This window comes from Canis lupus, chromosome 1, assembly GCF_048164855.1.
Source record: "Canis lupus baileyi chromosome 1, mCanLup2.hap1, whole genome shotgun sequence".
In the NCBI taxonomy this organism is placed as follows: Eukaryota; Metazoa; Chordata; class Mammalia; order Carnivora; family Canidae; genus Canis; species Canis lupus.
In genome coordinates, this window is record NC_132838.1 from 46078783 (window position 1) to 46091344 (window position 12562).

The 12562-nt window shown below is 39.5% G+C and overlaps 1 protein-coding gene across 1 annotated transcript in view; it reads right to left on the minus strand.

The window, feature by feature from the left end:
* Positions 1–11384, minus strand: part of NOX3 (NADPH oxidase 3) — a 59613-nt gene extending 48229 nt beyond the window's left edge. The window contains exons 1-5 of the mRNA XM_072828722.1: positions 11337–11384; positions 10605–10700; positions 10392–10502; positions 9311–9395; positions 143–288 (exon numbers count right to left, since the gene is read on the minus strand). Coding sequence (XP_072684823.1) covers positions 143–288; positions 9311–9395; positions 10392–10502; positions 10605–10700; positions 11337–11384 — 486 coding nt within the window. The remainder of the gene's footprint in view (positions 1–142; positions 289–9310; positions 9396–10391; positions 10503–10604; positions 10701–11336) is intronic.
* Positions 11385–12562: the final 1178 nt, after the last annotated feature.

Here is a 12562-nt window from a genome sequence, read left to right on the forward strand (position 1 = left end):
GAAATTGATATTAACATTTGGCAGAAACTTCTCTCCAGCTCTTTTATTAATAGCTTTTGAAACACAGTGTTCCTGATAAAGCGATCGGAAAATGAAGGGTTTTTCAGATGAGAAACTAGGTAGCATACAAGGAAGGACTCACTGTGTGGAAGGTCCGGATGGGGTTGAGGTAGCTCTCATTTGGGGCATTGCCAAGTTTGGAAAGTGTAGCCGGAAGGCCCTGTACTTCAGCTGACTGGCTCCAGTGGTAACGCTGCAGGTTGCACAAATGTGCCACGATGTGGATGGCTACGGTTGAGGAGATGACATCAGACACGCGCCATACGGATTTCTTCCTTGTGGCTACTCAAAAACTCAATGCCTCTATGGTTAAGTTTCTCTGTTCTGGTTTTTGTGATCTCGAAAGAGTGATTTATTTGTGCATCTTTCACAGTGTCTTGGATGGAGTGGATTGAATAGTTCTAAAGGTACGCTGTGATTCACTACATTCCCTTTAATTATATGAAGAAATAGAGTAAATCTCAATTCCTCATAATTTAATTTATCAATATATGTTCATTCTGCAAGTGGAATAGGTATTAGGATATCACAACATAATTTTATATATGTTCCAATATATAATTCCATTTTGTATGTAGAACACGTTCTGTTTTACATGCATGTATATAGATTCCATATTTTATATATTTATGTAATATGTTTTCCAAGAAATCGCAGAGCATTATTCTAGAAATCACAAAGCAGTATTCTAGAATACATGGGCATATGTGCATTTGACGTAGGTGATAGATACCAGGGAAGAGTTTTTGTTCTCTTTCAGACATTATACTTTCTATTCTTCCTTTATATATTTCAAAGTATATGTATATTTACCTGTACACACACACATATACACATATACACAATATCTTTGCACAAATTATTCCTAGAGGATCAAAATAAGCTAGTATTTATAGAACTAATCCTCTCTGTATATTCTTTTTTTAAAACGATTTTATTTATTTATTCATGAGAGAGAGAGAGAGGCAGAGAAATAGGCAGAGGGAGAAGCAGACTCCCTTCAGGGAGCCTGATGTGGGACTCAATCTCGGGACTCCAGGATCACGCTCTGAGCCAAAGGCAGGTGCTCAACCACTCAGCCACTCAGGCATCCCTCGCTCTGTATATTCTTTTTTCCTTCTTTTTTTTTTTTTAAATCTGTATATTCTTAAGAAGAAAATTCAGCTTTCTCATTCTGAGAACTGGTGATGTCTAAATTCTAAATGATGAGAACAAGCTCAGGAACACAGCATCATTTAGCCTGAAGAGCCTGTGCCCAATGCCACTCTCTCCTGTCTTGTAAAATCTGTGGGGAAGCTAATAGTCACAACATCTAGACAAGGACCTCCTCCCGGTGCTTTTCCTGCAAATGAAAGCCCTATTGGGTAACCTGTTGATACCGGCCACTGGGATCAGATTCAAGTGTGAAATGAGAATTTATGACCCAGGGTGTAGATAACTTCCCATTTGATTATCTTTTTTTCCCTTCCACCATGAAAAGCAGCAGTGACTACTGCTACTATTATGCAGTCTCTATGCATTGTAGGCAAATTCTGGAAACTTCTATGGTTGTACATTGTGGGTTGAGGTGTGGGGATTGAAAGAAAAAGTAACAGTAGGAACTTCTGAGAATGTTGGTGGCATTTTGGTCCTGTGGTCCATCTGCTATTTAGTTTTACTCTCTCTCCCGAGTTTTTTTTATCAGAGCCATTCCCTTTTCTGCCCTGCAAAGTTGTTTTCATGCTCTAAGACCCAACTCAAAAGTTGTTTTCTATCAAGTATCTTCCAATTCCACAGGCACCAATGTTGCCAATGATACAGCAAATATTTGATTGTAACATTTCCCAGACATTATTGTTAATGAATACTTATTTGCATCTAAGTTGCCCAATGGACTCTGATGCCTCAAGACTTTTTCATCTTGTAACCTCAACACTTGCTTGGCACGTTGCTTACCACCAGTATGTGCTTAATAAGAATTTGCTGAGTGACAATGAGCTTCCAGAAAAGGACAAAGGGTCAGGAGGTTGTCTGTAGATGCAACATTGTTGGAGTAGTGTTTTCCCTGCTAATTCATTTTTTTTTTGCATATTTTCTTGCAGCTTTCAAGTTAGAAATCAATTCCAATATGCTGTTGGTTGAAGCTCACCTAAGAAGGCAAAGCACGATGGTATTCCTGAGTCCATGGTGTTGACTGCCTTCTTATGGGTATGGTACTTATGGGTATGGTACCGGTAGCACCAAAAAGACATTGTATTTCTTCCTTATGTTCCATTTGTCAATAAATGTGGCCGTGTCTATGAAGGGGTTGCCTTGTTTAGTCTCAGTGTTAACAAAGCTAGAAAAGTTTTGTCTAGTAGCCATCACTCCCAATATGTTATATATAAAAGGGAAACTATTTGCTAAACTGGACACAAATATGTTCAGCACTATTCCTAATTTCTAATTTCTGATAATTATCTTAAAGTATTTTTTAAAACGTCATATTTCTCATTGCTAATATATCCAAAATTTACTATCCTCCAAATACCGTTATGAATACTTTGGGTGTATTATCTCATTTAATTCTCATGTATTAGTTTTATTGCCATTTGGCAGAGCAGTATTCAAAAAGTTATGGCACTTATTGTTCACCAAAGGCAAAGGTGAGATAAAACCCTGTTTGCCTGAATCCCGAGCCCTATGTTTGACCTTTAAGTTATATTGCTTCTTTTCACTGATTAATAATTGTTATACTTTACTGGAAACCAATTTCTACTGTGGGCTTAGTTAAAACTCTTTGAATGGTTCCCTGAGTGTCTTTAGAGTCAAATAGCTCCTAAGACTAATTGCAACCTTTGGAGTCTCTGTTGCAGGTGGCTGGCCACTCTCCCTGTGCTCCCCACCCCTTTACCCTTACCCCTCTCTCTCTGGTTGTCCTCAAGTCTCCATGGACTAAAGCACTCCAGACAGAGTAGAGCTGCCCCCATTTTACAGAAAGAGATACTGAGCTTCAAGCCAAATTAAGTGACAACACTTACAATTCCATTATCCACATGTGACAGCCAGAAAGGAAATAAAGGATAGATTCCATGTCTTTTATATTCTGCATTCTATGGCTTTCTCCTCCTGTGTAAGGAGTTGTTGATCACAATCTATTTTCTATTAGATTGATTTCCACATGAGAATTTGACACTGTTAAACTAGATTTAAGTACATTTATTGAATGAGCAAAGATATCGAACTATTTATTTATTCTTATTGCCAGGTCTCCCATAACAGAGCTGAGTAAATTTAATGAAGTAGTATAGGAAAACCCAAGATGCTGTTTAAGAGGTAGCTCCTGAGGGAATGTACTGAAAACTACTCTCTCCAGCTTTTTTTCACGTACATTAAAAGTCAAGTCTGAAATGTTCCTTTGCTCCAAAGGTCTCCATTTTGTTTCCTTTCTTACAGGTAGAAGTTAAAAAGTAGAATATCTTATTTTATTTATCTCAGGAATTCTCAGAGGGAAAACTACTTGTGCCCATTCGGTTTATCTAAACATTTGATTTCCTCTGAGGCCCGACCCTAATTTTACTGTGATCTTGGCTCAGAACTAAAGGTATCCCACCCACCAACTCCACAGCTGCTGGGACTTGGTAGATACCCAGAGAGATACTGATTTTGCATTTTTCAGACATGATATATTCTATTTTTTCCTTTACACACTAAATTATTTTTATTTTTATTTTTTTTTTAAATTTTTATTTATTTATGATAGGCACACAGTGAGAGAGAGAGGCAGAGACATAGGCAGAGGGAGAAGCAGGCTTCATGCACCAGGAGCCTGACGTGGGATTCGATCCTGGGTCTCCAAGATCGCGCCCTGGGCCAAAGGCAGGCGCTAAACCGCTGCGCCACCCAGGGATCCCCACACTAAATTATTTTTAAAGATTTATTTCTTTATTTGAGAGAGAGAGAGAGAGAGAGAGAGAGTGGGGCAGAGGAAGAGAGAGAGAATCCCAAGGTGACTCCCTGCTGAGTGGAGAGCCAGACATGGGGTTTGATCTCATGACCCATGAGATCATGACCTGAACCAAAACCAAGAGTCAGAAGCTCAATGGACTGAGCAACCCAGACACCCCCACTTCAGTTATTTTTATATGAACAGCCACACTATCTATGTGGACAGTGCAATTTACTTCAAGTATAGCGATACGGTTTGACTTTTCTCTCTCTTACTCATCAGAATCTTATCGTGTTACTAGATTTGTTATTAGAATGTAGCCAGATGGACACTGAGAAGGATACTTCTCAGTTACTTCATTTTTTTCAGCCCACGTTCTGATCTGTAAAATGGGTGGATTGAATGAAACTAGAGGCTATCGTGGCTTCTTTCCAGCTATCTGGCTCCTGCATCTCCATCGAAGTTAACTGGGAACACTTATCATCCAAAGAGATCTGTAATCCAATGTGAAAGTGATGCAAACACGAGATGCATGTTTTAATGTTTTCAAAAGCAACACTGGTTAAAGGAACTTTTTAAGTTTTGTGGCAAATCCCATGCCATCAGTTATGCAGGTTTACTCTTCCCAGCACCTCTGAGGACTTTCTGCTGAGCCCGTAGAAGAGTCTGAGATACACATTTCCAGAATCCACCCAAATGTCAGGCTAAAAGTTGCTATAACTGGGTCTTTGCACAATCCTACTTTCTCACCAAAGTACTTCTACAGTTAAAAGAGAGTAGCAGTCTTGGACAAACCACAAATGCACATTTAATTGGTGTGTGAACTTCTGAGTTCAAATAAGGAGCTTTTATTGAAGAGTGAACAAAAAAATCATAAAGGCTACAATTAGAGCCAGTTGCCCTGAGAAAGTTTCTTTTCCTTCTTTCTTTCCTTCTTTTTATTTTTCAGGAGATGAAAGGAAGCATAATTGAGGGAGAATCTTGGAAGGGCAGTCAGTTCTTGCTATCTTTCTGCCTGCCTGTCAGTGATAACAGTCATTTTGGAGTTAGTCACCTCCTAATTAAGCAGCCTTCAGAAATAAGGACCCAGGGACATATCCTGGCTCTGCTTCTACAGCCACAGCCTGGTCCTCAAACTTTTAAGTTTGTGGTCTGATTTCTGCAGGAAAACACGTTGACTATGGCACCATGGGCATGCCACTCATTTGTAAATCCCATTAAATTATGCTAGGCAGGGCGGGGGAGACAGCCTGCTTGGAGGTCCCAATGCCTCGCCCCCCCCCCCCCCCCAGAATTAGTAGCAATTCTTTCCGGATCTGGTCCTGAAGAATTAGGGCCTCTGGGGCTGTTCTCTATCTTGGGGTCTCCAAATCTTTCTATTCGGAGCCCTTCCTCCGAGCTCACTCCTCTCAACCCGTCCCTAACGTGTATTGAGGTTTGTAAACTAATCTTAGACACGCATCAGGAGCTGCGTCCTGGAGCAGGTCCCTGGAGCCTAGCAGGTGGGAGCTGCCTGGGTCACTATTCGAGGCCGCCTCTGAAGGAGGCTCCGGGTCACGGTGCTGCTATTTAGTTGGAGGGTCTTTAAGGTCTACTATGGACCACAGAGTCCACAAAGATCCACATTAATAAGAACGAAGAGGCTGTGAAACTGGGATTTTTATACCACCAGGGTTATAGGTCTCTGAAAATGATTTATTAGTGGTTGGAGAATGCTCCAGCAGCTCTTATCACAGGCAGGCAAGCGGGAAGGCAGGAAGCCAAAAGAAGAGTTTCTGTCACTGCGTTTTCGGTGATGCCCTTGATTATAGATACCATTGTTTGTCTCGCCCCTCCTCCCCAGCCTACTTCCACCAGGCTCTAATTACATCCTTTAATGATTTGACCAATTAAAGCCTGCAGTTCAACTTAGAGAGGAACGGATGAGAAATTAGGCGCTGGCACGCCAACTTCGATGTGGATGCACTTCTTCCAAGGTTACACACCTCTATTAAGCCAGTCGGCTATTTGAAAAGCAGCATAATGGGCGATGCTAATAAAATAAGCACGGGGACATTTTCAGCTGCTCCCAAGCGAATACACCAGAAGGACAAAATGTGAAAAGCAAAGGGATATCTATGAAACCAGGGCTTAGCATTTTTTTTTTTTTTTCTAAAAGCGCAGTTGCCAGCCGCATTTCTTCGTTAGTGTGAAATGTAATAATTGCTATGTCAGGGTTTGGGAGAAGCAGAGAGCTTTCTCCCCACCCTCCTGCCTTTGCTGGGAATGGAAGCAGCCCTGCGCTGCTGGTTGCCATGGTGGTGGGGGAGGAGTGCTTTGCTCTCAGAAGCAGTCTGACCCTGGGGAGTGGGGTGGGGGGAGCCCTGGGATGTTTGGGAGCCCAGCAAAGCAGTGGGGGTTCAAGCAGAAGAAGGCCCGGAGGGGATACTTGATCCTCTCCAGGGATCTGTGATGGAAGGAGGGAGGAAGAGTGTCCTGATTCCGCTTGTGGCAGAATGTGAATTTATCTTATCTCCCACGACTGGCATCATTTTGAATCTCTTCCCTGCCCACACCCTATGTTTCCTTCACCGAGCTGCTGCTGGACCCCTGAACAACTGCTCTGTCACCTCTTGTACCTTTCTCACAAATTCCTCTAATCTCTTTTGCCTGCTGGCTGACTCCTGTTCATCCTCAAGTTGGACCACATTTGTTGAGGGTCTATTATGTGCCAGGGGCCAGGAAAGCCAAGTCAGATAAGGTATATTTCAGCCCCTGTGGCGATCAGAGTCTGAGAAATCTTACTTGGTAGTAGGAGGGGTGACTGAGGTCTGCGGGAGAAGTGGGCTGACAGCCCAGACCTGGTAGGTCAGGGGGTGGCAGGCCTGGCAAGGAATCCTGGATACGGCAATGTCTTATCCACTGAGTAAGAAGAGGAAGAGCATTTAACATGAAGGGGATAACAGGAACAAAGGCACAGACTACTGGCTGGGCATCTCCAAGGAGAAGAAGCCGGGGAGTATGGAGGGGGCAGGGCTCACTGAGTGGCGGGGCCCTCCGGCCATGCTATACTTAGGTTTGATTCTCTTTGCAGTAGTGGCAAGTGGATGACCTTGTAGTCCATGGTTTCCGAGAGACAACCTGACAACAAGTCTGCACATCTGGAGTTGGATAGATTGAATTATTGTTCTTTTAAGTCCATAGAGGAAAAAGCATAAACATACTTATCATAGATCACAGGACCAATCAGTGGCAGGGGAATAAAATAATTTGGTTGCCTGATTCTAATCAACTGCTGTCCCTGGTAAATTATTATTCTCCATTCTGAAAACAGTACTGCCTACACTACTTTAAGGTTACAGCTTCTTTTAGGGTATCTTGCACATCGGAGACATTCAATAGACTTCACTGATGCATTTATTCTATCGGTATATGATTACATAGAAAATATACATACCCAAAGGTTTAAGGACAAACCTATTGGATAACATTTTCTTTTATTCTCTGCTTCCTTTTCTGATGTGTTTCGATGATTCGTTTTCTGATGGGTTTTTTGGACTCTTCTCTCTTTCTCTTAGAGTCCAGTTCTGCCTTAAACCGATTGCATAGGGATAATATCCTTCCTGCCATTTTACTGTATTTTATCTCCTCTTTTAATGTAGGGATGAAAGATTCTTAAGATTGCATTTTATTATTATATTTTAAAGAATTTATTTATTTATTCATGAAAGACACGGAGGGAGAGGCAGAGACATAGAGGGAGAATGCAGGACTTGATCCCAGGACCCTGTGATCATGCCCTGAGCTGAAGGCAGACGCTCAACCACTGAGCCACCCAGGTGTCCCAAATTCTTAAGATTTTAAAGGAAACTTAGAGATTCCTTGAATTCTTTCTCTGAAGAGGCTTCCAAGTAGCAATCTGGACTCCACTTTGACATAGCCCACGACGGGAACTCCGTGTACTCAGGGACCCTCACTCCAATTTTAGATAATTTTGAAGGTCTGGAAAAGACTTCCATATCTAAGCTGAAGTCTGCTTCCCTGAGTCTTCATTCCTTCATTTGTTCAACTCATACATTAAAGGTTATTGGCACCTCCGTGGACTCTGCCATAAGTAGGCACTTGGGCCATAGAGATGCATTAGCTTGTTCTTTGCCCTCCATCCCTTGGCTAGTTTTCTCTAGGACATGATGTCTTCTTACCCTGATTTCTTAACAAACTACAAAGAACTCTGGCAGACATTTCCTGGGTTGGTTTAATCTGGCACTGAAGACAACTGATGGGGAAATCTCCCCACATGTCTCACTGCACACCCGAAGTTGTGTTAATTGGCACTCGGGCACTGTCTGTCATGTCTTGTTGCTTAATTAAATCCACATTTGTTTTGAGTGTTCTTTTTACTCTGCTATTTTTTATGCATGAGAGGATAAAAACAAATGAGGAAAACATTTTATAGTTAAATTAGTTTGAGAGAAACAGTCCTGAACCATAACTCTTTATTGTGCACATAGCCTTTCATTTCAGTGTATCTGTTGTCCAACAAAACCACAAATGAGTTGGTTATTGCTCAGCGTCTTTTCTTCCTCATCAGAGCTTAACCTTGGCCCCGCATGCTAATTTTTATTGTATTTCTCTTGAATTCTCTTGTTTTCTTATTCAAGAAATAACAATAACGCTTTATACGCTATAAAGCTTCATATCTTTTCAAGGTCCTTTTATATCCACTGGCTCCATACTATTCAGAACCCTGTTCACCTACTTTTCCTTTTTTCTTTTTTCTTTTACTGCCTATGATACCATTTTCCTATGACTCTGAATGAGATTTTGAGTACAGATCAGTTTTATTTCCAATGTGAATCATATTGAATAGCACAGTTTTCATTTTGCAATTAGGTATTTATTGTCATGATCTCAACAAGCTTAATTATTCACAAATGACAATGAAATTTCATAAGCTTTTCCCTGACAAACTGCAGGCTTGCAGGGAAAACTATATGAGTCTAAATCAGAAATTCAAAAATTCCACTTAGGGGCACCTGGGTGGCTCTGTGGGTAAAGTTTCTGCCTTCAGTTTAGATCATGATCCCAGCACCCTAGGATTGAGCCCTGCATCAGATTCCTTGCTCAGCGGGGAGCCTGCTTCTCCATCTCCCTTTGCTCCTTCCCGTGCTTGTGCTCCTTCTCTCTCTCAAATACATAAATAAAATCTTAAAAAAATCCATTTATATAATGTTTATGTGGTCAAATGGAAGGCAAAGTCTTATTTAAGGGTGAGCCTTTGGTGGAAGGGGAATGAAAACAAAACTGCCAAGCTAAACATTAGGTTTTGTAAAATCCACTGAGCAATGAATACGAAGCACTCACTTGCATTAACGGCTATCCCATAGGCGACCAGTTTGTGGAATTTGAGATTTTTGTCTAACTGTCTCCTCCACAGTCCTCTGCAGCACTGGGGTAACAGAAAATGAAAGTCTTATCTGGGGAAAAAAATCACAGTGATAATAACATCCTGAGAGCTAAGAGTGGGACTCAGGCTCTGCCTCAACATTCCTGAAGGTGGTGCAATGGGGCACAGTGGTTAGTGGCCATTAATTTGTCCAAGAAGCAAAATCAAATGGATATTACTAGCTTTGCTGAAATTTCAACTCAATAAAAGTGAAAGAGGTAGTATAGTTCCCTGACCATAAGTCCAAATTCTAGAATAAACCTGCTAATGTCTGTGCCTCGACTAGTTTAGGAAGTGGAGATGGAAACCATCATCCTTATGGATGTAGTTTAAATAGATTCTAAAGTATTCCTTATTACATGAAGAAAGGCACTATATTCACCTACATCTAAATATTCATAAAATTTTGATGATGATTATATAATAAATTATTTCATCTAGTTACGGTTATTGACGTTCTCATTTTTCTGTACAGTGCATTACTCTAGTCAGCAGGAAACACAGTACCCAACACAATCAAGTCAATATAATTAGGAAGTATTCTGTTATGTGTGGTAGGGGTTAAAATCTACATACTGAAACCTGTGTGCTGTGATTGTGCATTCCTGGGCTGAGAGCTCTGAAAGACGTGTCCTTAGTGGCATTTGGCTCAACTGCATATTTGTCTCCTTTCAATTACAAATGGTAATATTTCAAACTGTTATAATTCTTTTATCTTTGTGAGACAGGTCAATTCTATTAGCCATCTTTTTCCAACAGAGCAAATGCATCAGGGAAAGGCTGAGCAATGACTCCAATGTCTTGCTGGGAGTGAACGGCAAGAGCAAAAGTCAAAAGAGATGTACCAACTTGTGATTTTTAGTTTTAGCCATTGTGTTCTCTCAGACAAAGAAACATACTTCAATTCAAATTTCAGAGTAAAGCACATCTTGGTCTTCCATGGCACTTATATTAGGACATTATAACAGCTGAAAAATTTTCAGATATTTTAGTACTTACGGTACTTGTCCCTCTCATGAATGAAATAAGGTTTCGACTGATTGGTAATAGAATTAGCATACAGTTAAAATTCAGGCATACTGCAGATGCTCGCGCCCAAGCCAGCGTTGACTGTCCATTTATAAAGACACAAGAGAGACACAGTGAGAGTAACGAAGCTGGGGAAAACAGAGTTTTCCAAAATGATAATGTGTAGTCACCAACTCTACTTACACCCAGAATAACTCGTGTGTAAAGGAAAGACTCCTCCTCTTCATACCAACAGAAGGTGTCAATAAACAGATATAAATTGACTCCCAGCCATGAGAGCTAATGTTGAATGAAAAGAGACCAATCAATACTATCTTCAATCTTTCCTTCTGTTCAAAATCACTTGGGGTTCTTCTTTTAAAGTGAAATGAAGAACTTCTAAATATTAATCAGACTTACTCTATACTTATTTCTCATAGATTAGTTTTTAACAGTGATGGTATTACAATGGTAATAAATTGTTAACTTTATAACAAAGATTTTAAGCACATATGGGTATACTTTAAGGAATTTAATGAAAAGTACAAAACCTTCCTAATCAACATCACTCTAATGTTTTAAATCAATGATGGCAAAAGGAGGAAATCTTTAAAAACAACCCAGTAAGTACTCTAGAAAAATTCCAATTTCGTAGTCTAATTCAAAGACTTCATTTGATTTAGAGAAACATTCATACATTATGCAGAAACAAACTACTTGACTTTAAAAATAATTAGAAATGAACTCAGTCGAAAAACAACTTTACATGATTCTGTAAGGGTAAATTAAATATATCTACTGAATGTTTTCTAACAAGTTTTAGTCTTTTACCAAAGTAATACTTCAAGCTATTTAGCATTCCTATACAAATTATCTTAAAAATCAAAGACTGTCTAATATATATATTTAAACTTGAATAATAAAAATGATACTTACTACTAATATGACAGAGAGACTTTCATTCAAAATCCAGCACCCCATCATGACAGCTTTGCTGTCAGTAAATTATTTCTTTCATTCACCTGAGCCTGGATGCTGTATCCTTAGTAAGGGCTTCCCTGCTAAATTATTTTGTCTTTTTGTCTCAGGAAGCACCTACTGGGAGCAGCTCTCGAGGAATTTCTAATTAAGGACTTCTTGCCAAAGGCACATCACCAAAATGACATGCCTCATGACCTGGGTGAGTACAAGGCAAGCCTCTGTCTAATGATTCTCTTCTTCAAAGATTTCATAAGAAAAGAAAGCTCATTTTATTAAATTATCCTCATGTACTTTATACCCCATTCATTTTCTACATGATTGCAGTCAAGATGATAATAAGTCTTTACGTAAATTTGAGAAATAACCTCATTGCCGAAGGTTGGGTACAGCAAAACACTTCACATGAACTTTGTCTACTTTATTTTCTCTACTTCTTTACTTCTTTTCCCTTCCTTCTTTTAAAAAATTCCTTTATAGAATGGTGGTAAATAAATATGAATTAAACAATCTTTCAGAAGGTGGTGAAGAAAAGAGAAAAAGATCTTTGAGTATGACTGTAAACAATGAAGTAGATGGTATTGGTGGGATTGATCAAATGAATACTATTCCCCTCCACCCATCCCACTTGATGCACCCATGAGATAGATGAGAATATCTTTTTATACCTAGTGATGCTAGGAGAGGCTGTGATGAATCTGGTCATTCTATGGCTTTGTGTTCCATACAATATCTATGACTACCTTGATAGAAAAAGTTGTTCCAGTTGAAGCAATTTTCTGGTTAGTCCTGGCCAAAGTATTTCATTTAAAAATTTCAGACAATTAAGATGAAAATAAGAAGATATTTAAATCATTTAAACAATTGCCTAAGCTTCTGTGTCTTTATGTGGTGAATCTATTTGGTTTTCCTATACAAATTTTAAAAATTTAAAAATTAGTAGGAACATTAATTTGATATTCATTGAAATAATAATAATAATGATAATAATAATAATAATCCTAAATCCTAAATATATAATCCAGGCACTACGTTAAAAACTGTTCAAGTATTATCCAATTAAATCATGCATTAGCTCTATGGGGTAGGTAGTAAAAGCTCCATTACACAAATGTGGAAAGAGACCCAGTGAAGTAACTTGCAGTAAGAGCATTTGGGACTTGAATTTGGTTCTCTCTGACTTG